The sequence below is a fragment of the Sarcophilus harrisii genome, chromosome 3 (assembly GCF_902635505.1).
Source record: "Sarcophilus harrisii chromosome 3, mSarHar1.11, whole genome shotgun sequence".
NCBI classification, from domain to species: Eukaryota; Metazoa; Chordata; class Mammalia; order Dasyuromorphia; family Dasyuridae; genus Sarcophilus; species Sarcophilus harrisii.
Window position 1 is genome coordinate 600,884,810 of NC_045428.1, and position 24,277 is coordinate 600,909,086.

The following is a 24,277-nucleotide window of genomic DNA, read 5'->3' on the forward strand; positions in this document are numbered from 1 at the left end:
CCTGGATCCCAGCCCCGCCCACGTAGCTGCCAAAGAAGTGACTCGCTCCGCTATTGGCTAAAATAAAAACCGTTTATCTATCCCGCAAGGACAGATGGAAAGCTTAGCAGCGAGCCGCAGGCAGTCCGCCGCATCCCGGCGGAGTCGCAGGTTCAGAGCCCCCGCCCTAGCCCCCCCCGCTCCATTTCGGGGGCAGCCTCCCCGCTGCAAACGTCCCAGGAGGAGGGGGGCGCGGCCCCGCGGGCCCCCGCTGCGCGTTCCCCCGCCCCCGCTTCCTTCACCAGATCGCGGGGCTCGGGGGCGGACGGAGCTGCTCCCTGGGCGTTATGGGGGGCGCGCGGAGGGCAGTGGGCGGGCGCTTACGGAGGCGAGCTGGGCCGCCTCGCGAAAAGCCCGGACAGTCCCGAAAGCCGACGTCCGGGGGATCGCGAGTTGCCTGAGCGCTTCGCTAACCCGGGCGCGGTGGCGACTTTGATTCAACGCTCGAGCTTTCCATGGAGGACCCCGGGCAACGGGGGCCGAGGGGGAGCCTTCCCGAGGGAGGGGCTGCCCTGCGCGGGGTCGGGTGGTTTGGCGCCCCCACCCCCGGCGCGTTCTGAAGCTTCCCTGAGGTTTGGGCCCGCCGAGAGCGGCCCCGGCTGGGGAGGGGAGGGGAAGGTGAAGGAAGGACGGCCGCAAACCGCCCAGCTCTGGCCGCCCGCCCCGGCCCAGCGCCGGAGACGGAGGAGCCAACGCAGGCGCGAAACTTTGGCCGCGACGCATGCGCACACCTTGGCAACGGTTGTTCCATTCCTGCGCCGGCGCCTGCCTCGAGGGGCGGGCGCCTGAGGGGCAGCAGCGCAGTGAACGCAAGGCGCAGGTATTCTCGACAGGCCGCCGCCTCTACGCCCTGGGCCTCGATTCTGGCGGGAAAAGGCGTGGCGCCCGGCACCGGCCCCCGGCTTCCCGCCAGTGTCGAAGCCCAAACTTCAAGGGGCGAGCCCTCACGAGATGTCAGAGAGAAGGGGAGCTGGACCTAAGACCTCCCGGGAGAGAGGAGCCCAGACCTGTGAGAAAGTGCCCTCCAACCTTGGGAGAAAGGGCCCCCAAACCCGGAGAAAGTGCCCAAACCCCGTGAGAAAGTGCCCCAAACCCTGTGAGAAAGTTCCCTCCAAACCCTGTGGAAAGGGCCCCCAACCCGGAGAAAGTGCCCCCAAACTTGAGAAAGTGCCCCCAAACCCCTGTGAGAAAGTGCCCAAACCCCTGTGGAGAAAGTGCCCCAAACCTGGAGAAAGTGCCCCAACCCTGGGGAGAAAGTGCCCCCAAACCCTGGGAGAAAGTGCCCCCAAACCCTGGGAGAAAGCGCCCCCAAACCCTGTGAGAAAATTCCCTCCAAACCCTGTGAGAAAGGAACCCCCAAACCCTGTGAGAAAGTGCAACCCTTGTGAGAAAGGGCCCCCAAACCTTTGAGAAAAGGCCCCCTTGTAGAAAGTGCCTCCCAACCCGGAGAAAGTGCCCCCAAACTTGTGAGAAGGTGCCCAAACCCTGTGAGAAAGTGCCCCAAACCCTGTGAGAAAGAGCCCCCAAACCCTGTGAGAAAGTGCCCCCAAACCCTGTGAGAAAGTTCCCTCCAAACCTTGTGAGAAAGTGCCCCCAAACCCTGTGAGAAAGGGCCCCCAAACCCGTGAGAAAGTCCCCCAAACCCTGTGAGAAAATTCTCCAAACCCTGTGAGAAAGTGCCCTCAAACCCTGTGGAGAAAGTTCCTCCAAACCCTGTGGAGAAAGGAACCCCAAACCCTGTGAGAAAGTGCCCCCCAAACCTTGTGAGAAAGGGCCCCCAAACTTGTGAAAAAGGGCCCCCACCCCGGGAGAAAGGGCCCCCCACCCCGGGAGAAAGGGCCCCCAAACCCTGTGAGAAAGGAACTCCCAAACCCTGTGAGAAAGTATCCCCCAAACCCTGTGAGAAATTGTCCCCCAAACCCTGTGAGAAAGTGCCCTCCAACCTTGTGAGAAAGGGCCCCCCAAACCTTGAGAAAGTGCCCCCAAACCCTGTGAGAAAGTGCTCCCCAAACCCTGTGAGAAAGTTCCCTCCAAACCTTGTGAGAAAGTGCCCCCAAACCCTGTGAGAAAGGGCCCCCCAAACCCTGTGAGAAAGTGTTCCCCAAACCCTGTGAGAAAATTCCCTCCAAACCCTGTGAGAAAGTGCCCCCAAACCCTGTGAGAAAGTTCCCTCCAAACCCTGTGAGAAAGGAACCCCCAAACCCTCTGAGAAAGTGCCCCCCAAACCTTGTGAGAAAGGGCCCCCCAAACTTGTGAAAAAGGGCCCCCCACCCCGGGAGAAAGGGCCCCCAAACCCTGTGAGAAAGGAACTCCCAAACCCTGTGAGAAAGTATCCCCCAAATCCTGTGAGAAATTGTCCCCCAAACCCTGTGAGAAAGGACCCCCCAAACCCCGTGAGAAAGGGTCCCCCAAACACCGAGAAAGGATCCCACAAATCTGTCAGAACTCCCAAGGTTGTCAGAGAGGGTCCCCTAAACTCTGTGAGAAAGGACCCCCAAAACCTTGTGAGAAAGGATTCCCCCAAACCCTGGGAGAAAGTGCCTCCCAAACCTGTCAGAGAGGCTGCTAGCTCTGGCTGTAGAGGACCCCTAGCATGCCAGGAGTCCTGCAGCCTGTTTAGACCCCCAACCTTGTCAGGCACCAGAGCTAGTCATAGAGAGGATCCCATGGCAAACTTTGTCAGAAATGGCCCCAAATGTTGCTGAATGTCTCAAAGACTCTTAGAGAGAGCTGCCCCCCTCGGCCCCCAGATCCTTCAGGGAGGTCCTGGGGAGCTGAACCCCCAATCCTGTGGGTGAAAGGCCTCTGTGGCCCCCACGAGGGAGCCCAACCCAGGCCCCAGGCGCCGGGGGAGAAGAGGAACAGGCTCTGGATAAGGATCTAGGCTCAGTAATTAAAATGTTGGGGGGCAGGTGGGGCCAGCTCAGGCCTCAGTCCTCTCTCTGCTTACAGGGAAACAGCAGCCACCGCCTGAGCCGGCCCCTCTCGGCCTCCATGGACGTCAGGCAGATCCAGGGGGCCCACAGCCAAACCCCCAGACCCGCCAGCCCTACGCCAGAAAGTAGGTAACTAAGCCCTTCTGTGGGGGGCTGGGTGGGGCACGGGCTGGTCCTGACTGGTGGGGAGAGGCAGCTTACTGGGGGGCGGGTGCTGGGCCCTGGAGAGCAAAAAAAAGGGAGAGTGAGGGAAGGAAGCAGCCCCCAGCGAGGACCCTTCTAGGGAGGACAAAGCAAGGTGGGCCCAATGATAATGAGGAGCCTGGCAGGGAGCCAGGCACTGTAGCGGGCACAGGTAAGGCAAAGGCCTGGGGCAGGGCCTGGCAAGGCATGGGGGATGGCCCCAGCCTGGGGCCCCCACTTTGAGCTGTCACCTGGGCCCAAACCTCGCCTCCATTGAACCCCGATTCCCTCTACAGAAAAATGAAACTTTTTTACTCTTAGGTGAGAGGTTATCTTCTCTTGGCCTCAGTTGCCTGGCATGTAAATTCAGAAGAAAAGACCTCTAATGAGTCTCAGGAAGACGTCCTTAAGGGATGAATCTGGGGAGTGAGCCAAGGCAAGGGATTTTGTGGAGTTCAGCTGCCAGCTGAGAGCTGGCGTGTGTCAGGGCAGCATCCTGGGGGGGGGGGAGCTCCAAGGTGGAAGGCCACATTGCTGGTGGGGACACCACAGGGTCAAGGAGCAGGGGGAACCCAGAAAGCTTCAGTGGGGAAGGCTTAAGAGTTTGTCCCGGGCTGGGTCCCAGCCCGGCCTCGGTGTTCCTTCATGGAGGAAGAGAAGTGACTATCTGTGGGTGACCCCTCTCAGCCTCCAGCAGGAGGGCGCCGCTCAGACCGAGAACTAGCCTCGGCGTCGGCAAGCCTGGGCCCTCGGGGATGCCCCCAAACTGTGGGCTGCGCTCTGGGGAGTCCTTCCCGGCCCTTCAGACCCGGAGGAGGGGGCGAATGGCTCAGGAAGCCTCTCTGCCAAGTGGCAAAGTGGGAGCAGAGGGAAGGGTTGTCCTGGAAGCGACCCTCCCAAAGTGGAGCAGAAATCCCAGCGGTCTTGGGGAGGGGCCCAGGCAAGTCCCTGCACCATCCGAGAATTTGTGATAGCGGAGAAAGCGAGCTAGGGGCTGGCGCTCCGGATTGGAAAGGGCAGATCAAAAATGGCTCAAAGGATAGGAGGCGCCTCTGTGTATAAAACTGTACAAGTGGTCCAGGCAGACTCCCAGGAGGAAATTCTGGAGATGCAGAGGAAACACCAAAGATGGAGATAAAATTGTTTGAGAAAGGGAGCAATAAATGTTAAAACAGAGGAGAAGGGCTTTCTGCCTATAGGAGGAGCGAGGAAGGAGTGAGGTCACTGCTCATCCCAATACTGATAATGCATGAAGTGTGTGGGGAAGTTTCTCCATTTTTAAACTTTTTGTCCTTTTGCATGAAAGAGAATGCTCTTGACTTGCAAAATTGGCTAATAGTCTATTGAAATCCAAGATAAGTAAAGGAGATGGCGAGAATGCCGAGTAGCCTTTCATGAATTCCAAGTCACTGGTGCAGACAATGTCCCAGAATGCCGCAAGAGCCACATGTTGTACAATAAACATGAATGCTGGCTAACAGGCCGGATGGAGGGGACCGGAGAAGGGCAAACATCCCCATTCCCAACACAGGAAGAAAATGGCCAGTGAGCTTGACTAACTCCTGTCCAGATTCTATAATCTCTTATTGAAGGGTTTGTTAAACGTTCTGAAGAGGAAGCAGTGGTGACAGAGCCTCATGGCTTCCTCAAGAATATTTCATGCCAGGCTTATTCTTATTTCCTTCTCTGACCAAGTTATCCTGAGTAAATTTGAAGAATACAGCGAGGAAGTTAACTAAGATTACAGTCTTTCATGCACCTGATTACATGAAGAGATGTGGGCTAAACTGTCCCGGATTGCAAGGTTTTCAGAACACTCCCAAACAGGCATGAGTTATTCTAGAGAACATTTTTATTAATGACTTGGCTAAAGACATAAATGACTATTAGATTTGCAGATGAAACAAAGTTGGGAAAAGCTGCAAACATAGTGGATGAAAACCGAAAAGCTTTATTCAGTACTTGCTCTGTACCAGACACAATGGCTAAATGCTTTGGATACAAAAATAAAAAAAGTCGCCATCCTTGTGGAACTTAAGTCTGGCGGGAGGTGGAGACGCCATGTACACATATAAATATATACAAATTAGCAGATGTGGAATGATCAGGGAAGTGAAGTTTCACATAGAAGGTATTGGTTTGGATAGAATTTTGAAGAGAATAGGATTTAAATTTTTTTGGAGGCAATTGGGGTTAAGTGACTTGCTCAGGTCATGCAGCTAGTAAGTGAGGTTAGATTTGAACTCAGATCTTCCTGCCTTCAAGAAGTGGTGCTCTATCCATGGTACCATCCCAATAGGGGATTTTAAGAGAGAAATGAAGATGTGAGTTCTGGCCAGTTCAAAGGCACTGAGACTAGAAATGGAAGGTTGTAAGTGAGGAACACCAAGAATCCTGGTTTTTCTGGACTTCAGAGTTCCCTGTTGTACATGAATTATATATAGCAGGATTGGAAAGGTAGGCTGAAGTTGGCTGGTGACGGGCTTTAAAAGCAAAACAAAGAGTTTATGTGCACTCACCGGCATCCGAGCTGAGCTGGCTTTTCCAAATCTCCAATTCCATGACCCTGTGATATTTGATCCTAAAGGCAATAAATAGCCTTTGGAATTTGTTTAGTTCAGGAGCGACCTGCATGTTAGGAAGATCTCTTTGGCTGCTGTGTAGAATATAGATTGAAGAGGGAGAGACTTGAAGTGGGGAGAGATCAATTAGGAGACTAAGGAGAGAGTCTTGGCAAGAGAGGCTGAGGCCTGAAGGAGGGCGGGGGCTGTGTGAGTACAGGAAGGCACAGATGGGAAAAAATGCTGCGAAGATGGAAGAAACATTTGCCGATTGATTGGTTATGTGGGAGTGTGAGAGGGAAGAGCTGAGAGGGACTCCAAGGTTGGGAACCTGGGTGACTGGAAGGATGGTGATGCTTTCAGTAAAAATAGGGCAGCTGGGAAGAGGGCTGGGTTTGGGGGAAGGAGGTCTGTTTTGCACGTGTTGCATCTTCATGCCTACCAGATACCCCGTGCAGCCAAAGCCGAGTAATTGGAGACAGTTCTCATACACAGCTTAGGGAGTCATCTGCTTAGAATTAAACCCATGAAAGATGATGTCACCAAGTGAGAAAGCACAGAAAAGAGAAGAGGGTTAGGGTGGGAGAAGAGCCTTGGGGTACAGTGGTGAAGAAGACAGACATGAATAATAGTTACTGATTTAAAGCTGGAAGATATCTTACAGATTACCTAATCCACTCCCACCCCCAACCAAGGCTTGCCCATGCACTCAGAAGCCACAGAGCTGGAACTGGAGACCAGGTTTTCTCCTCCAACCTAGCACTGGAAAAGGGGCCTGAGGAGTCACCAGACCAATCGGAAGAGTCTCCATGAGGCTCTCCTGGATGCCCACTGCAGGAAAGGGTGATCCAAAGTGTCAAACCAAGATCCCAGAAGTCATGCCAGCTGGAAATTATGCAGGGATAATGTCGGGTCAAGGTCAGAAAGTGAGCAAGTTTGCAAGATGGAAGATGAAGCTCCACAGTGGTTCACCTGCAGAAGATCCGGGGCTTGGAGAAAGCCCCATTTTCAATTAGAATCCCTGTGATGACAGTCACAAAAGTGAATGGGATCTTCAGGTCCCTTGAAAAGCACAGTGTCTGGGACTAGGGAAATGGTGGCCCCATGGCCCCCATCCCAGCTGTACCACATCTGGAGTATCCTGTTCTGTTCCAAGGACAATATTTCAGGAACAATACTAGTATAAGAGAGGACTGTTTTGTGAAGGCACCAGAGATGCTTAACTTGTAGAAGACTTACAGGGCACCAAAAAGCCATTAAAGGAATAAATAGCCTTGTGCGTGGCCACAGAAGGCAAAACTAATAAGAATAAATGGAAGTTACTGAGACTCAGGCTTAGGTTTAATCTTAGGGAAACTTTCCCAACGATTTGAGCTACCCAAATATGGAGTGGGCCCCCTCTGGAAGTAATGGGTGCCCCCTCATTAGAGGTATAGCGAACATTGTTCTAGTCACTAAGTATAGAAGGACAAAAATGAAGGCTGTCCTTGTCCTCTGCCCGGCCTGACTCGGTGAGCTCCAATTGTAATTCTCTGTGATTCTGAGTGTGCACAGAGACAGGTGAGACAGTCTGGATGGGTAAAGACAGTCATAAGTGAGAGACAAAGATTGAAAGGTGTGTTTTGTAAGAGAGAAACAGGAAAGATAAGTGGAGGAGAGAGCCGGGGGAGAGGCAGAGATGGGTGCAGTGGGGCCAGGATGAGCCCAGAGAAGGGAGTCAGACATGGCAGATGAGGGCAGAGCCATGTGAGACAAATGGAGAGATTGGGGCGATAAGGAAATGGGCACAGACGTGTGGACCGAGACAGTGTCTGAAAGGTGCAAGGTATGGGCAAGGAGAGGGAAAAGGTCTGAGGAAGTGGGCCTCTGAAGGCCAGGGGTACAGCCGATGGACGATTTAGGAATAAAGCACAAAGACACACACAGGAAGGAGATAGACCCCGAGGTGGGAGATGTGGACACACATAGGCAAAGGTGTGAATATTGACCTATCAGAAACAGATAGGGACACATAGGCAAAGGTGTGAATATTGACCTATCAGAAACAGATAGGGAAGATGTGCCCAAAGATAGGAGAGACCTTGGCTCCACTCCAAGCATCCTTCTCCCTGCCTGCCTGCTTTAATTTCTGAGTTGATGATGTCTGGACGGAGCAGAGCAGCCGGATGGGATAAGGAGAAGTTCAGGTCGGGGGCTGGGGTCAGACAGCCGGAGACAGTTCCGCCAGGGATCGATGTAGCTTCCCGACAGTTATTGGATTGTTCTTGCCGCTTGGGACTCCCGCCTCCTCCCAGTATTCTGTGTTCCTGCTCAGCCCACCTCTCTGCCTATCACAGAGATCTTCAAGGGTCCTGTTGGCTATGCAAAAGAGAGAGGAGACCGGAATATTGAAAGACCCTGCCAGTTAGCCCCCTCCTCTATCCTCCCTTTCTTCCCTCACCCTTTCTCACGGGATAATAATTTAGCAGTTCTCCCCACTCCCAGTCCCTCCGGTCCTCCACTAGCCCATATTTTCAGGGAAACCTAAGTGTTCGCATCTGAAGAATAGCTTGGTCTGATCCCATGCAGTCAGTCAACAGACATTTATTAAATGCCTACTATGTGCCAGGCACTGCACTAAATTCCGGGGATACAAAGAACATGGGAAACTAGTCCGTTGTTCAGGAACTCACAGGCTAGTGGGAGTGGGAGTGGGAGTGCACTGGATATCTTGGTGAAAGTCAAATGACTCCTAGAAAGGAGAATTGGGAAATGCTTCCTGGGATTGAGCTGGGCCTCAGGGAAGCCTGGCAGAGAGGAGGAGGGAGAATTCCAGGCATGGAGGATCACCAAGGGAAACAGCAGGAGGAAGGAGATGGAGGCTCTTGTGGGAAGACCAGCAAGGGGGTCGCTGGATCATAAAGTACACGGAAAGGAGGAAAGTCTTCAGACAGGAAGGGCAGGAGTGGCAGGTCAGGAGGGACTGTGACCCAGGAGAGGGAGTAGCTAGAGTTATTGGTGGGGGAGAACACGGTCACGGTCCTTCTTCTTCGGAAGATCCATTTGGAAGTCGAGTGCAGGGTTGCCTGGGCTGGGGAGACATCTGAAGCAGGGAGACCAACCAGAATACTAGGGCCATGGTCCAGGATAAGGTGATGGGGCCTACATCAGAGACAGGGCCAGGACCAAAGTGGGAAAAAGATGGGAACAAGGGATGTCATGAGGGTGAAGGCTCCTGGTGAGGGACTGGCTGGGGGTGAGGTGAGAGAGCAGTGTGTTGGAGCGGACTTTGGGGACCGGGAGGAGGATGTAGTCTCGAGAGTGAGGTTAGAAAAGGCGGAGCTCTGGGGAAAATATAATGAGTACTTTTGGGGGCCCATTAAGAGGTTATGGGCCATTCCATTGGAGAGTCCAGAAGGCAGCCAGAGATGTAAGTCTGGAAGTCAGCAAAGAAGTTAGAGCCCTATGAGAGATGTGAGATTCAGCAGTAGTCAAATCCTTGGGAGCCGGTGAGATCACAAGTGAGGATGGAAGAGGGCCCAGGACAGACCCCGAGAGACATCCGTGGGGGGAGGGTGAGATGTGCAAGAGGACTGAGCAGAGGAGACTAAGGAGCAGAGAGGGAGGAAGAGAGCGGGGCAAGGGGCTGGGAGACAGAGACCCCCAGAGACAGAGGCAGAGACCCAGGGACACCAGAAAGAGGAGAGAGGTTTCTCTCCAAGAAAAGAGAATCTAGGAGAGAATGAGGAAGTATCCAAGGAGGCAGAGGTCAAGAGGGGAAAGCATCCAGAAAAGGCAATTACTTTAGTAACGAGGAGAATTTGAACGAGTGAAAGGGAAGGAAGTGGAGACAGATCCTAAGTGGCCTTCCCAAGGAGCGTAGCCACAAAAGGAGGGCCAGGGGTGGGACGGGACTTCTTAAGGATCGAGTGAAGGTTTCTGGGGCTGAGGGAGACAAGGGCATGTTTGAAGGCAGCCAGGGACTGGGAGACATTGAAGGGACAGAAGGTAGATCTGCTGGAGCAAATGGGAGGGAAGGAAACACTGGTGCCCGCAGAAGGCTTGGTGACCGGGGTCTAACCAGCTCCCCCTTTGCCCTTCCCGTCTCTTCTCTCCCTAGTAGTGCTTTGGGATCAGCCTGAGGACTGGGGGCTTGGGGCCACACTCAGCCTGGAGGAGCAAGTGCTCAACTCCACGTTTGAAGCTTGTGACTCGGAAAAGAAAGGTGAGGAGGGGGGGACACTGGGGAATCCTGGGGAGGAGAAGGCCTCGACTGAGAGGCCTTGTGACTAAGGGGGCCAAAGGTGGAACTGTAGTGCACAGTGGCCGACCCAGCCATGGGAGCGACCTGGCTGAGGGACTGACCCGGCCGAGGGACTGATCTGGATGAGGGAACAGGGTGAATTGGAGGTCTCTGGGAGCACAGAGCACTGGGGGAGGGGGGAGGGCAGGTGAAGGCCCAGATGTCTTGGGGAAGAGGATGCCCTGAGAATCCTTAGAACTGGCCCACAGGAGCCTGGGAGAACTCAGGGGAGGGCCAGCCTGGACTTAGCCCAGGCTCCTCCCTGCCTCTGCAGGTGTGGTGGCTGTGGGGCAGGTTCTGGCCTACCTAGAAGCAGTGACGGGGCGCAGTCCCCAGGACAGTGACCTGTGCAGCTTGGCTCAGGCCCTGGACCCCAGCGGGGAGGGTCCCACCGCCATTGTAAACCGAGCCACCTTCTTCAGCATCATGCAGGACTGGATCGCCACCTGCCAGCTGGGGCCGTGGGTGTCCCCTCTCCTTCTCTGGCCCCTGGGCCCTAACCCCGGGTGTGACCCCAGATGCCCTGTGGGAGCCCGGTGTGGGGGTAGGAGGTGGGAAGGGGGCACTGGTCCCTGCCATCCATCCTCCTTGTCTCCCCCGCCTGCCCTCGTGCTTTCCAACGGGCCTGAGTGGGCTCTGGCCATCTGGCCTGCGCTCTGCCCTGCTGGGCCTCCTCCTCTGGCTGGGCTTTCCTCCCGCTGCTAGCCCTGGAGGGCTGGTCCTGCAGGCTTTCTGAGCTTCCTCTCTCGGCTGCAGGGGATTAGAACTGGAGGAGGAGGCAGCCGTGGAACCCAGCCTCCAGCCATCTGGTAAGGGCTATTTATAGCCTGAAGCAGGCCGGCCCAGGGTCAGGCAGTGGGGGGACTTACCAGGGAGCCCAGGGCCCTTCCCCCCATGCCAGTGGATGCCCTCCAAAGTGCCGGTCCGCTCTGCCGTCCCCATCCCTTCCGGTCCTGCAGGCTCTCTTCCCCGGCTTTACCCTTCCTGATGGGGTGAGAGCCTTCAGCCCCTTTACCTGCTGCCCACTCTGAGCCAAGCCGGGCCTCTTCCTCCCTGTGCCCATTCGCCTTCCTCTTTGGTGCGCTGCCTTTAGGCCAGATGACCCCTAATGTCCCTTCCTGCCCACAGTCCTGTGATGGGGGGGCCCCCGGGGAGGGCTTGGCTCCGTGACCGTGGGGGGCAGAGGGTCTCACAGACCGCGTCCATCATGGGGCCGTCTGTGTGTCCATGTTGACGTAGGAATCCCGGCCCAGCTGGAAAGCTATGGAGATGAGGAGCCGGGGCCGGAGCTGTAAGTAGGCCTGGGAGGGGTCCGGGGACCCTTAGCCCTTCCTGTGCCCAGACCCTGGGCTTGGGCAAGAATAGCCTAGGCCCTGGGGAAGCCAGGGGAGAGCTCGGGCAGGAGGCCCTTGGCTCTTGGGGAAAGGCCCGGGTGGGGGAGAGGAAGGCAGAAGGGAGACAGCAGAGGGGGAGGGGCCACCAAGCTGACTCTCCCTCACCCCGCAGACCGGCCACAGCCGAGCTGCTCAGCAACCTGGAGGAGCTGGAACTCAGCAATCGCCGGCTAGCCGGTGAGAACGCCAAGCTGCAGAGGAGCGTGGAGACGGCCGATGAGGGGGCCGCCCGCCTCGGGGAGGAGCTGGCCTCCCTGCGAAAGCAGCTGCGCAGGTGCCCTGCGTCAATGCCCCCAGGCCCGGGACCTTCCCGTCCCTTAGGGACCCTGAGCTACCCTTTGAGACCCTCCCCCCAGGAACCTCTGAAGCCCCCTGCTTCTGACCTTTTCCTGGGGTCACTCCCACCCCCATGCTTCTCCCATCCACACTTCCCCGGGAGTCCTTGCCTTCCCTAATCACCTCTTCTGACCTCTCCCAGTGCCTCGAATGTGAACTCTGGCCCCAGGATCCCCTTCCCTCGTTGTCTCTGACCCAGTGTTCCCCATTAACACCCAGTAGAGTCCTCCCCCTCTCTCTTCTGTCCTGACTCAGTTCCCAGCAGGCTTTGCAGTTTGCCAAGGCAGTGGATGAGGAACTAGAAGACATGAAGAGTTTGGCCAAAAGCCTGGAGGAGAAGAATCGCAGCCTTGTGGCCCAGGCCCGGCAGACGGTGAGCAGGGTCCTGGGCCAGTCCGCCCTTGCCCCCTAGCCCATTCTTCCCTGGGCCCCACCCCTCACCTGCTGGCACAGAGACTCCCGAGACATCGACCAAGGCAGGCGGATGAGTGGGCAAAGCAGGAGCGGAGACCCAAGACCAAGTCTGCCATGGGAGGGCACAGAGTCGGAGCTCTTGGGGAGGGTCTCGTTGCCACAGACTGGCCCAGCTCCTTGTGGCTCTGAGCCCGATGCCCCAGAGGTTCCTCCAGTCTGGCAGGGGAGGGGAGGGCCAGGGCCCAGGCCCCCACTGATGGCTTTGGTTTTCCCTTGTGATCCTGGGGGCAGGAAAGAGAACAGCAGCAGCTGGTGGCTGAGGTGGAGACCCTGCAGGAGGAGGTAGGCCTGGGAGGGGAGAGAGGGCTATGGGCAGGGGCTCAGGGAGCAGCAGGAGCTTCCCGGGGGAGAGCAGCCCTCAACATCCTCCGTCTGCATGATTAACACTCCCGGTCCCTTTCAAAGGCCAGACAGCCGAGTGCTGCTTCCTGGCTTTGCTTGCTGCTGAGGCGTGAGCCATTGCCCCCCAGCTCTGAGAGGCTGCCCAGAATGGCTCCGGCACTGCCCCAGTGTTTTGGGATAAGGGGGCAGTGCCAGGCGGGCCCAGATCATCTGCAAGGGCGCAGGCAGCAACTCCAGCCTCAAACCGGGGCCCTGCAGTGCTGAGGGGACCCCCGGGGCAGGAGAGAAGCTGTTCGTTGGGTCATTGGGAACCAGAATTTGGGCTGAAAGGGGCCAAGAGAGCAGGAGGCAAAGCTGAGGCCCAAGGAAGGAAAGGCTTGTGCCCGCGGTCAGACATGCATCAAGTCAGGGGCGCTTCAGTATTCTAGGCTAAACCTGGTGCTGTGCCAGGGAGCACATTCAGGCCCAGAGCAGGGGGTCCAAGCTGCCAGGAGGAATGGAGCAGGGCCAGGCCGGGATCCAGGGGGTCTGGCCCCAAGTTAACCAAAGAGTCATCTTTGCACTGGGAGTTAGCCCAGAGCCCCTGGGAAGCCTCCACCACTGCCAGGCCACAGGGGCTGGGAGCAATGGGAAAAGCAGGAGCCCAGTCGCCCCCCGCTTGGAGCCAATCCCCCTGTGTCTCTGGCGGTCACGAGGGTCAGGCAGGATGGCTCATGGAGTCACGCGGAGACCCTGGAGAGACCGGGAGGGGCCAGGGATCCTGTGGCCTGACCCAGAGGGCCGTCCTGGGCCCCTTGGGGCCGACAGAGCAGGGCTTGGGATGAGACCGGGTAGGGAAGGAAGAGCCAAGCGCCTTCCAGCCCACTCTTGCTCCTGGCAGCTGGGCAGGCCGTGACTCAGCAGCCAGGCCGCGCCGGCCTTGCCCTGCCCTTCACCGGACAGCCTGAGGTGGCTGACGAAGGCAACTCAGCGGGGGTGGGGCCCGGGCCGGGCCTGTCCTGGGCCCCACCCGTTCTGGGGGCCACTGCCTACAGCCGCCTGTTTCTCCTGTTCCCCAGAACGGAAGCTGCTGGCCGAGGGGAAGGGGAAGAAGAGGAGCGGGGAGCGGTTGTGGGAGAAGGAGGCCTGAGGGTACGCCCCCGGGGGCCTCCGGGCCCACCCCCCCTCCTCAGGTCCCCTGGTCCAGGGGAGAACTTGGAGTGAATGTTGGTGATCGGCAGGGCTCTGGATGGCCGGAGAAACTGAGGCCAGGAGAAGGGAACAGGCTGGCCCAAGATCACACGGCTGCTGAGGCAGCTCTGGGACTGGGCCCCGGGTCTCCTGACTCCAAGTTTCCGCTCCAGGGACCGAGGGTGCTGAGACCCCGGGGGGGGTGGGGGCCCTAGGGAAGGTTGAAGGTGAGGTTGTCCTCGGGGCCGGGGCTGGGGGGAGAACAAATTGACCTCCTGGGAGCTCCAGGTCCAGCTCAGGCATGAACAGATGGACTGGCCCCTCTCCCCCCCTGCAGCGTCAGCTGTGTGAGTATGAGAGCCTCATTTGCCATCGAGACCATGTCCTTTCCGAGGTGAGTGGCGGGGGACACGCGAGGGGGGGTCAGTGTGCCAGGTGGGCCACCCTCCCCTCTTCCTCCCGCTCAGTCTCATGCTGAGGGGTGAGGACCGGGGGACAGGGGCCGTCCCTGGGCTCACCCAGCACGGCCGGAGGCCGGGGCGCCACTCGCCCCAGGAGCCCTCATTCAGTCTCCCCCTGCCCGTTAACTCAGGGACCCCGCCCCCCAATCCCCCTCAGTGACTCTGGGTCTGCTTCTGGGTTTGCCAGCGGACAAATCGGACAGAAAATCTGACCGAGGCCTTGGAGGAGTATAGGGCCACAATCCAGGTGGGTGCCAGGCCCTGGGCCGCACTCCGCTTCCCCCGGGACATCTCTGACGGGGGGCTTGGGGACCCTGGGGGAGGAGGGGCCCTGGAGGCCGGGACAGGGCTGCTTATACCCCCCCAGAGCTGAAGAAAAATCCCCACCTGGAGGAGAGGAGCGAATGGGAGGGGCCTGAGGGTGAGGAGTGAGGGGAGGAGGGGGGGGGTGCCTGAGCCCGGGGAGGACCGGCCAAAGGGGGAAGGCTGAGGGAAGACTGGGGGCCTGTCCGGCCCCCGGTTTAGGGGCCCCACGAGCTAGTAGGCGGATGGATGAAGCTGCACCCCCAGTCGCTGTGCTTGGAGATCGAGGCCATTCGGCAGGTGAGACCCAGGGCTGGGGGTGGGCTCTAGCTTCTCCAGGTCTCCCAGAGCAGCCCAGAGCAGCCGCAGCTCTTTGCCTAAGCTCTAAGCGGAATAGGGGGCCCAACCCTTGACCTGCAGGGGACTCCTTCCCTGCTAGGAAGCTCTCAGAGACAGGACCCAATGGGCTTCAAAGAAGGGCGGACCCACCCTTCCCTCCCCTGGGATTGGGGCTCAAGGGGCTTCCTGGAGGACAGAAGGGGTTAGTAAGTCAGCTGCTGCCCCTCCTGGGAGCCTCGCCCCCGTTGGGGCCTCCTGCCCTCGTCTGGTCCAGCCCTGACTCGAGCCTCAGTCTCATCCCCCAGCTGGGCCTGTCTCCTCACACTACTCTCTCCCCAATCCCCAAACACTCCCCCTCCCCCAGCTCCTCCTCAGCTTCCCACCCAACATCCCCTCATCCCTTTGTGTCCTGTTCCCCTCCGCTCACCCACAATCCCATTGCCTCCCATCTCTGCGACGGGCCCTGCCCCGATCCCACCTGCCCTGCTCACTTCCCTCATTCTCTCTCAGAGACAAGAGCTGGGGGCCAGCCTCCTCAACCCTCTGTGTGGTTCCCAGCCTTGGGGAGAGCCCCTGGAGGGCCCCGGAGGAACGGGGGCCCCCACTGAGGAGCCGGTGAGTGAGGGCTTCTGGGTCTTCGGGGCTGGGCTCGGCTGAGGGCCGTGCGGTGTCTCTGATAGAGGCACCTCCTGTGTGCCTTAGGCCTCTGGGGTGCCCTAAAATGGGGGGCTGGTAGTTTTCTGTATCACGGACTCCTTTGTCTGATAAAGCCCATGGGTCTCTTCTCCGCATGATTTCAAATTTAAAAAATAGTGAACATGAGATGAGAAAGAAATGGGTTACATTGAAATCGTTTTCAGAATTAAAAATAACTGCAATCTTGGAGCCTGGAGCCCTTCCCCAGAGGGAGAATGGGGGAGAGGGGGATTTTGTGAGGTGGGGGCAGGGAGAGCAGAAGGGGGTCTGCAGGATGAGCCGCCCAGCCTGCCCCATTCCCTACCCAGAACACAAGCTCAGAGAAGCCGCATGAATCGCACAGCAGCTGGAAGGAGGAGAATTCCTGGTGAGCCCCCCACCGTCATCACCTGCCTCAGTTTCCCTTCTCCCCCCAGGCCGTAGCCCGGCCAGCACAATTCCTCTGGCTGGGGTCACTCTCAGCCCAGCCTATCCGGGGGCCCAGCTCATACCCTGCCCCCCTTCGCCCCTCCAAGTAGACTCAGCCCATCTCAGGGCCCAGCTCATACGACCCTTGGCACCTCCTGTCAGGGCCCCAGCCCTCAGATACCAGGAATCGTCCCCCGCCTCGGGAACCCAACTTCCTGTCTTTCAGCCTGGCCTGGCCGCCCGCCTCCGGTCTCCCTCCCCCACATGCCTTCTGCTTCCCTCCTCCCTCATGCTGGCCCACTTCCTTCCTGTGCTGTTCTAATAAGGCTGCCGCCTTGGCGCCTAATTGGGCTTGTCTGCCAGCTGAGATGGGCTTGGAGAGTCCGAGAGAGGTGACTCTCCCCCCAACACTAGGCACGCGCTCCCTGAGGGAGCGGGCACTAAGTCTGAACACAGCAGCCCATGGGCCGGGGCCCCGGGGAGGCGGGGGGACCCCAAAACCGGGATCTCAGAGCATTTCCTGGCCGGGGTGCAGAGCTTGGAGCCCATAGCCAGCAAAGGGGATACACGAACCCGGGGAGCCCCAAAAGGAAAAGGGGCCTGTCAGGCTGGGGGACAGCAGGGAATGAGGGGCTGATCTTAAGTCCTCTTCCCAGGTCACTCAAAGAGAGGGATGGTCAAAGAGCCGACGAGACGGGGACAAAGCCCCAAGACACGGTATAGAAGCCCCAGCCCTTCTCTTGCCAATGACTGCACAGATGGACTTGTTTTTTGTGCACGGGAGCATATGCACACGCACATGCACACACACGCACATACCCATGCACACGCACACACGTGCGCACACACACTCTCACACACACACACACACACACACACACATGCCCAGCTCCTGACCTGCAGAGGGCTGCATAATAAGCCACTCGATTCCTCTAATGAGCCTGAAGAAACCTGAAGGCTTGTGGGAGGCGAGTCTGGTCCCTGGGGAGCCCGCGGACATGCACACACACACACACACACACACACACACACACACACAGGAGCCTGGGGTACGTCTGGCAGTGTCAGGCTGTGGAAGGCAGGCAGGCAGGGCAGCCCCAGAGCTCCTGGCCCCCAGCCCCCAGCAGGGCCTGGACGCATGGAGGAAGGGCCCAGCAGCACAGGCTGCGGAAGGCTGGCTCCCTGCCCTCCCGCTTTGTGGGTAATGCCGGCCTTTCCCTTGTGGGAGCCTCAATTTCCCCATCTGCAGAGCCAGGTTACATGAAATGATGGAAGGGTCCCCGGCTGTGGAAGGCAGTGACAGGCCAGGGCTAGCGCATGTGCATCAGAGGGGGAGTGGGAAGGGCGGCGGAAGGGACAGGCGAGGCCGGGGGGGGGGGGCAACAAGACCACCAGAAGAGCAAGATGGGGCCCTGAAGGAAACAGCAGTGTGGAGGAGAAAGCAGAGCCCTGCATCTGCAGGCCAAGCCCATTCCCCAGTCAGTGCCTCCATTTCCCCATCTGTAAGAACTGATGGGAAGGCATTTGGCAGGCGGGGAGGCGAGGGAGGCACTCAGCACAGGGAGCAGTGCAGTGTGTGAGCAAAGGCCCAAAGACTGGGGAGTCCATGGCCCAGAGACTGGGGAGCCCAAGCTCAAAGAGTGCTGGATTGTAGCATGCAGGATTGTAGGAGGGCCAAGCTCTGTGATCTGACTGGGTGGGCATTAGGGCTTTAGTCAGCCTGTGAATAGGATTCTGAGAACTGGGGCCGGTCATGTGGCTTAGGGGAAAGAGGGTCTGGGGCAGTGCTTCTTGGCTGCACCCCCACATCAAATGCTCCCCCTTCATGTGATCTCGGGCCTCTGTTTCCTTGTTAAAGGAGGGAGATGGATTCTAGCTTTGAGGTTCTTTGCACCCCACATCTCCAAGTTACTAGTGCAAAGAATAAATCTCTGCTGAGAGCACAGCTAAGGAGCCTTTTGGGGGTTTCCTGGGGAAGGTGATTAGGGCCTGTTACAGGGAAGGGACTATGGGAAGAGGGAGGGAAGGGTCATGAAAGCCAGACATGTGGAGGTGAAATTAAAAAGAAGTGGAGGCAGGAGACTTGGAGGGGGAATGCTCAGGACTTGAAAACTGGGGAATTGAAGGCAAGAGAAAAGTGTAAGGCCTTGGATGTGGGAGCCCGGGGCCCTGGTGGAAGATGACAGCTCTGTGACTGCCCCAGTTACTTGGGGGCTCCTGGCTGTGACCGGCTTGTGATGGCTCCGGGGTGACTCATCTGAGTGGCCCTTTAGACGCTGTACCTCAGGTCAGCCCCTTTGCTCCCTCAGGCCGGACACCCAACCACCCTCTGGGGACCCCGGCCCGACGATAGGACCCGCCCTGATGCTGGGAGGTGAGGAGGCCGAGCAGTGGGGGGCAGGCTGGGCCCTCGGGAGCGGCGTCCGCTTTGGTGGGGAGAGCGTTGGCTGGGGCCGATCCCCGGCCTCCGGGTCTGGCTCTGGGTCTGGCCTGTCTCTCTCTCCTTTCTCTCTGTCTCTCTCCCCAATGGCTGGCGGGCCAGCTCCCTGTCTGGGTGCTGAGGGTGCCCTCGGCTCCCTTTGCTCCCAGCAGCCCCAAGGAGCCAGCTGTCCATCAGGCCTCGGAGCCTGTAATGAGCCAACTGGTTTCGGCTGAGAGGAGGACAGGCTGGGGACAGATCTACCCTCTCCCTTTGGCTGCCCCGAGACACAGGTAGGCTCCTTTGGGTTCCCAGCCTGGGGCCGGGCAGGGCAGCCCCTAGCCTGTTTCCTCTGAGCGTGTCTGTTTTTTCCCAGGACTCCCACCTTTTCAGGGGCCCAGCCTCCCATCCTGGGCCTCCTGTTCCTGCTGCTGCTGCTCTCTTTCCTGGTCCTGGTCTCCTCCAGGCCTCTGGCCTGGCCCCAACTCCAGCTGCACTACCTCCAGACCCCACCAGTGTGAGCCCCGAAGTCTCTGATCCAATAAACTCCCTCCATGCCCCATCCTCGAGTGCTGTTCTTGGGGGGAGGGCGGCAGCACAGGGAGTGAGTTACTTGGGTGCTGGCATCCTGGAACCGGGCACGGGAGCCATCACAGCCCCATATTCAGGGGCCCTGCAGGGGCGGGACTGCTGAATGTTCAGATTGTGGCCCTGCCCCTTAGGGCCCCGGCTTCCCCCAGGTTCTTCTAGAAAAGTGGGGCTGTCTGGACTTAGGTGACCTCCCAGGTCCCTGCTAGGCTGTCCCAGCTGGGAAGGACTTTCAGGATCCTGCAGCCAGGGAAATTGAGACCAGGAGGCCTCTTCTCCTACCTAAGATGGAACCTTCCAGGCACAGTAACCGGAAGGTCAGGCTTTGGGCACCTTTTATGCTCCGGACCAAGGCCAGGGCTGTGCCCACCACAACCCCTCTGGACTCCTGGGATGGGGGGCCAAGTCACGTGGGGGCATCAGTCTCCGCCACTGAGGCAGGCTTTGTAAACCCTCCCGAGGCTCTCAGTGCAGCCTCCGGGCACCCCCTCTGCCCACTGCAGCCCTCAGCTTTCCTGTCTTGGGGGGAGGGGACGGGATAGGGGAGGGAGAGGAGAACGGGTCCCAGAAGCCCAGAAAATCCAGGAGGAGAGGCCGGAGACTGGGGCGGGGGAGCTACAGACGAGCCCAAGAGGCGGCTGCGGAACCGAGAGAAGCAGCCGCTCAGGCGGGATGCGGCTCCAGAGAGCCGGACACCCCGGCGCCCTCGGGGCGGGCTGAGGGCAGCGGGAGGCCCCGGGCGGGCCGGAGTGGCGCAGCCCGCGCTCCGTTCCCCTCCCCAGAGCAACCACGACAACGAAGCTGAGAGAAGCGGGCACTTTTATTGAGGGGCGGGGGGCGGGGGGCGGGGGGCCTCAGTCGGCCGCCGCGTCGCTGACCACCAGGAGCTTGTGCATGTACGAGTTGAGCCAGCGGCGCCGCTCCAGGGCGGCCAGCAGCCGGGCGCGCTCCCGGAACGCCGCGTCGTCCGCCACCACCAGGCGCCTTTGGGGTCCGGCGCTCGGGGCGGGGCCGCGGGGCCGGGGTTCGGTCTGGGGGCGGCGCCCGGGGGCCCGCGAGGGGCCCGCCTCCCCCGTCAGCTGAAGACTCCAGTCCCGCAGGGTCAGAGACGCAGGTGGCGGCACCCACGGGAGCCACGAGCTGTAGAGAGGGGGAGGGGAGGTGGGCGCACCGGCTCCCCCAGCCCCTTCAGTCACGAAGAGCAGGGATCGCCGGCCCCTCGCTGAGGCCCAGCCTGCCGGGGCCTCCTGGTCCCGTGACTTTAGATTTTGGTTTTTGGTTTTTTAAAGGGTTTTTTTTTTTGGTTTTTTTTGGAAGGGTTTGGTTTTTGGTTTTTTGGGGGTTTTTTTTGGTGGGGTTTTTGGGGGGTTTTTTTGGGTTTTTGGGTTTTGGGGGGAAAGGGGTTTTTGGGGGTTTGGGGGGTGTAAATTTTTCTTTTGTTTTGGGATTTTTGGGGGGGGTTTTGAAAGGGTTTTGTTTTGTTTTTTTGGGGGGGTTTTGGGGGGGGGGTGGGGTTTTTGGTTTTCGGGGGGGTTTTGGGGGGGGTGGGGGTTTTAAGGGGGGGGTTTTAGGGGAGGGGGGGTTTGGAAAGGGGGGGGGGCTTTTGGGGGTTTGGGGGGAGGGGGGGGGGTGGCCCTTTTCTTTGTTTTTTGAGGGGGTTTTTTTTTTTTTTGAAGGGGGGGGGGGGGTTTTTTTCCCCTTGGGGGTTTTGAAGGAAAGGGGGGGGCCCCTTTGGTTTTTTGGGGGTTTTTTGGGGGTTTTTTTTGGGGCTTTGGGTTTTTTTTGGGGGGGGGGTTTTTTTTGGGGGTTTTTGGGGGGGGTTTTTGAGTTTTATGGTTTTGGATTTTTTGGAGTTTTTTTTGGGGGAAGGGTTTTGGGGGGTTTTGTTTTTTTTGTTTTTTTTGGGATTGGGGTTTTGGGTTTTAAATTTGGGGTTTTTGTTTTGGGTTTTGGGGTTTTTTTTTTTTTTTTGGTTTGGGAAATTTGTTTTTGGGTTTTTTTTGGGTTTGGGGGTTTTGGTTCTTTTGGGTTTTTTTGGGGTTTTTGGGTTTTTTGTTTTTGGGGTTTTGGGTTTTTGTTTTGTTTTTTTTTGGTTTTTTTTTGGGGGTTTTTGGTTTTTGGGTTTTGGGTTTTGGTATATGGGGTTTTGGGGTTTGGTTTTTGGGAGTTTTGGTTTGGGGGGTTGGGGGGTGGGGTTTGGGGTTTGGGGCGGGTTTTTGTTTGGGTTTTGGGGTTTGGGGGGGGAGGGTGGGGGTTTTGGTTCGGGGGTTTGGAGGGGAAGGGGGGAGGGGGGGGGGAGGGGAGGGGGGGGAGGGTGGTGGGGGGGAGGGGAAGGGAGGGGGGGGGAGGGGGTTGGGGGGGGAGGGGGGGGGTTTTTTTTGTTGTGGGTTTGTTGTGGTTTTTTGGGGGTTTTGGTTTGGATTTTGCGGGGTTTTTGTTTAAGAAGGAGGAGTTGGGTGGGGGTTTTTGTTTTTTGGGAGGTTTTTTGGGTTTGTTTTTTCGGGGGTTTTTGGGGTGGGTTTTGGTGTTTGGGGATTTTGGTTTTTTGGGGTTTTTTTTGGTTTTTGGTTTTTGTTTTGGGGGGGAAAGGGTTTTTTGGGTGGGGGTTTTTGGTGGGGTTTTTGGGGGATTGGGGGTTTTTTTCTTTTTTTTTGGGTTTGTGGGGGTTTTGGGGAGGGAGGGGGTTGGGGGTTTTTGTTTTTTAAAGGGAGTGGGGTTTTTTTTTTTTTTTTGGGGGGGGTAAATTTTGGGGTTGTGGGGGGGGGGGTTTGGTGGGTTTTTGTTTTGGGGGGGGTTTTGGGGGGGGGTTTTGTTTAAAGGGGGGTGGGGAGGGTTGGAGTTGGTTTGTTTGGATGGTTTTTTTTGGTTTTTTTAGGAGGGGGGTTTTGGGGGTTTTTGTTTGGGAAGGGTTTTGGGGTTTTGGTTTGGTTTTGGAGGGGTGGGGAAATGGGGGGAAGGGTTGGGGTTAGAGTTTATTGGGGTTTGGTTTGGTTGTTTTTCGTTTTTTTTGGGTTTTTTTTTTTTGGGGGGTTTTTTTGGAGTTTTTGGGTTTACTTTTGGGGGGGGGGGTTTTTGTTTTTGTTTTCTTTTGTTTTTTTTTGGATGTTTTGAAGGTTTTAGGATTTTTTTTAGTTTTGGGAGTTTGTTCTCTTTTACTTGGGGCTTGCCTACCTTTTCCCTGTTTTTTGTTTTTTCCCTGTGGAGGGGCCTTTCTCGCTGGGGGTTTGAGCCCTTTTCCCGCTGTTCCCAAAACTTTTATGTTGAGCCCGGGGGAAGAATTTGGGCCTCCCCATGTTTGCGCGGGTCCTGACTCGGTTTGGGGAGGTTGGGGAGGGAGGGGGACAGTCTGAGGTGCTGGTTTGCCTGGGAGACGCCGACCTGAATTAAAAAGGATCGGCCCAGAACAGTCCTGTTCCTCTTTTGCCACTCTGTGACGAGGGGGAAGGGCTGGGGGGTTGGGGGAAGGGAGCCGGGGGGGAAGGAGGCTGAGCGGACTGGGGTTAATTTGGACAAGACAGTATTTTTATTTTTTTGGACCAGACCTGCCCCACACACCACACATCAAAAACTCCCCTCCACCTGCCCCCCTGTCGGGGGTCCTCCCCGGGCCCGTGGTCACCCTTTGGGCCCGGCAAGGAAGGGGGCCCCCGCCCCCAAGCCCCTCTTTGTCGGGAAGGCCTTGGGAAAATTTGGGGCCCCCTTTTGGGGAGCCCTGGACATGGGGGGGAAAGGGAGGGGGTGGGGGGGGGAAAAGGGGGGGGTGGGAAGGAATTTGGGTTGGTGGGTTTAAAAGCGGGTTTTGCGTTTTGGGGGGGCAAAGCGAATTTTTTTGGGTGGGGGGGGGAGGGGGTTTTAAATGGGAAAGGGGTTTTTGCGGTGTTGGGAGGGTTTTTCTGGAAAAAGGGGGGTGGGGGGGTGGTTTAAAAAGCCCGGTGCGGGGGAGGGGGGGGTGTTTTTTGGGGCCCCAAAATTTGGCCTGGGGGGGGGCGGGAAAATTTTTTGGGTTTGCCCGGGGTTTTGGGTGGGGGGGGAGGGGTTTTGGTTTTGGGGTTTTGGGGGTTGGGGTTTTTGGGTTTAAAGGGTTTTGGAGGGAGAAAAAGGGTTTTTGGGAAATTTTGGGTGAGGGAATTTGGGGGCCCGGGGAAGGGTGGTGGGGGTTTTTGCCCGGGGGTTTTTTTTGGGGGGTTTTGGAAAAGTTTGGGAGGGAAGGGGGGATTTCGGAGGGAGGGAGGGTTTTGGGGAGGAAGTGTTTTGGGGGGGTTTAGGGGGGGGGGGGGGGTTTTTGGGGGGCGGGGGGAGTTGGAAAGGGTTTTTTGGGGAGTTTGGGGGGGGGGGGAAAAGGGGGTTTTGGGCCCCCGAGGGGCAAGGTTTTTTTGGGAAATTTTGGGGGGTTGGGGGGAGGGAAGATGTTTTTGGGGGTTATGGAGGGGGGGTTTGCCCCTTTTTGGGGGGGGGAGGGGGGGGAAAGGAGGGATTGGGGGGGGGGGGGGGGAAAGGGGGGAGGGGGGGGTTTTTGGGGGAAAGGGGGGGGATTTGGGGCTGGGGGGAGGGAAATTTGGGGGAATGGGAATTTTCGGGGGGAAAAGGGGTTTTGGGGGGGAGGGGGGGGAAAAGGGGGGTTTCGGGGGGAGGGGGGGGGGTTTTCGGGGGTTTTTCGGGGGGAGGGGGGGTTTGGGAAAGGGGTTCCGAGGGGGGGGAGGGGTTTGGGGGTGGGAGGGAAAGAGGGGGGGGGGGGAAGGGGGAAAGCGAGGGGGGAGGGAGAGGGAGGGGGGAGGGAAGATGGAAAAAAGAAAGGAAACCAGAAAGGATGGGAAAGAGCCATTTCCTGGTTTTGGGAGGGGGGGGAAGGAGGGAAGGGAGCGGAGAGGCAGGGGGGGGAGGGGATGGAGGGAGAGGGGGGTGGAGGGGGGGAAAGAGGGAGAGGATGGGGAAAAGGGGGGGAGAGGGAGGGGGAAGTTGGGGGGCCAGAGGGGGGGGAAGGAGGGGGGAGGTTTTCCCCCAGGAGGGGGTTAGGGAAATGAGGGGAAAAAAGGGGAAGGGAGGGGGGAAAGGGAGGGAGAGGGAATTTTGGAGGGGAGGGAGAGGTGAGACAGAAAGGTTAGGGGCGGAGGAAAGAGTGATGGGGGAAAGGTTCCCAAAAAGGGGGGAAGGATGGGGGATGGGGGAGGAAAGGAGGAAGGAAGAAAGGGCTTGGAAAGAAAGCAAGGGGGGGAAGGGGGGGGAAGAGAGGGAGAAGGGGAGTGGGGGAGAAATGGGCCCGGAGGGAAATTGGGGGACCATAATTGGCAGAAACAAGGGGGGAGGAGAAAACACCCAAGGGGGGCCCACCTTTGCGGAGGGTAAGGG

At 58.1% G+C, this 24,277-nt stretch overlaps 2 protein-coding genes across 2 annotated transcripts; one reads left to right on the forward strand and one right to left on the reverse strand.

The window, feature by feature from the left end:
* The first annotated feature begins 1,001 nt into the window (after positions 1 to 1,001).
* Positions 1,002 to 18,907, forward strand: CCDC155 (coiled-coil domain containing 155). The gene is made up of 19 exons (XM_031961743.1): positions 1,002 to 1,048; positions 2,992 to 3,100; positions 9,819 to 9,923; positions 10,276 to 10,462; positions 10,758 to 10,810; positions 11,241 to 11,292; positions 11,508 to 11,669; positions 11,987 to 12,104; positions 12,437 to 12,584; positions 13,428 to 13,719; positions 14,000 to 14,111; positions 14,366 to 14,515; positions 14,704 to 14,781; positions 15,331 to 15,435; positions 15,825 to 15,883; positions 16,581 to 16,641; positions 18,234 to 18,298; positions 18,514 to 18,636; positions 18,720 to 18,907. The coding sequence occupies exons 2-19, from the start codon at positions 3,034 to 3,036 to the stop codon at positions 18,862 to 18,864; spliced, it is 2,082 nt and encodes a 693-aa protein (XP_031817603.1). The 5' UTR covers positions 1,002 to 1,048; positions 2,992 to 3,033; the 3' UTR covers positions 18,865 to 18,907.
* An 835-nt stretch (positions 18,908 to 19,742) lies between these two features.
* On the reverse strand, positions 19,743 to 22,224 carry PTH2 (parathyroid hormone 2). Its single transcript, XM_031961744.1, has 2 exons — positions 22,140 to 22,224; positions 19,743 to 20,165 (listed from the first exon to the last, which is right to left on the reverse strand). Exons 1-2 carry the CDS (start codon positions 22,222 to 22,224, stop codon positions 19,786 to 19,788), a joined length of 465 nt encoding a protein of 154 aa, XP_031817604.1. The 3' UTR covers positions 19,743 to 19,785.
* Positions 22,225 to 24,277: the final 2,053 nt, after the last annotated feature.

What these genes read in the sequence shown, in the direction of transcription:
- PTH2 (XM_031961744.1), bottom strand. Translation starts at nt 22,224, where the DNA reads ATGGGGAGGCCCAAATTCTTCCCCCGGGCTCAACATAAAAGTTTTGGG. An exon ending in TCAAACCCCCAGCGAGAAAG is followed by an intron (nt 20,166 to 22,139) that starts GCCCCTCCACAG and finishes AGGCCCCGGCAG; the next exon opens with GCTGGGCCTCAGCGAGGGGC.
- CCDC155 (XM_031961743.1), top strand. Translation starts at nt 3,034, where the DNA reads ATGGACGTCAGGCAGATCCAGGGGGCCCACAGCCAAACCCCCAGACCC. An exon ending in ACCCAGCCTCCAGCCATCTG is followed by an intron (nt 10,811 to 11,240) that starts GTAAGGGCTATT and finishes ATGTTGACGTAG; the next exon opens with GAATCCCGGCCCAGCTGGAA. An exon ending in GGACAAAGCCCCAAGACACG is followed by an intron (nt 16,642 to 18,233) that starts GTATAGAAGCCC and finishes TTGCTCCCTCAG; the next exon opens with GCCGGACACCCAACCACCCT.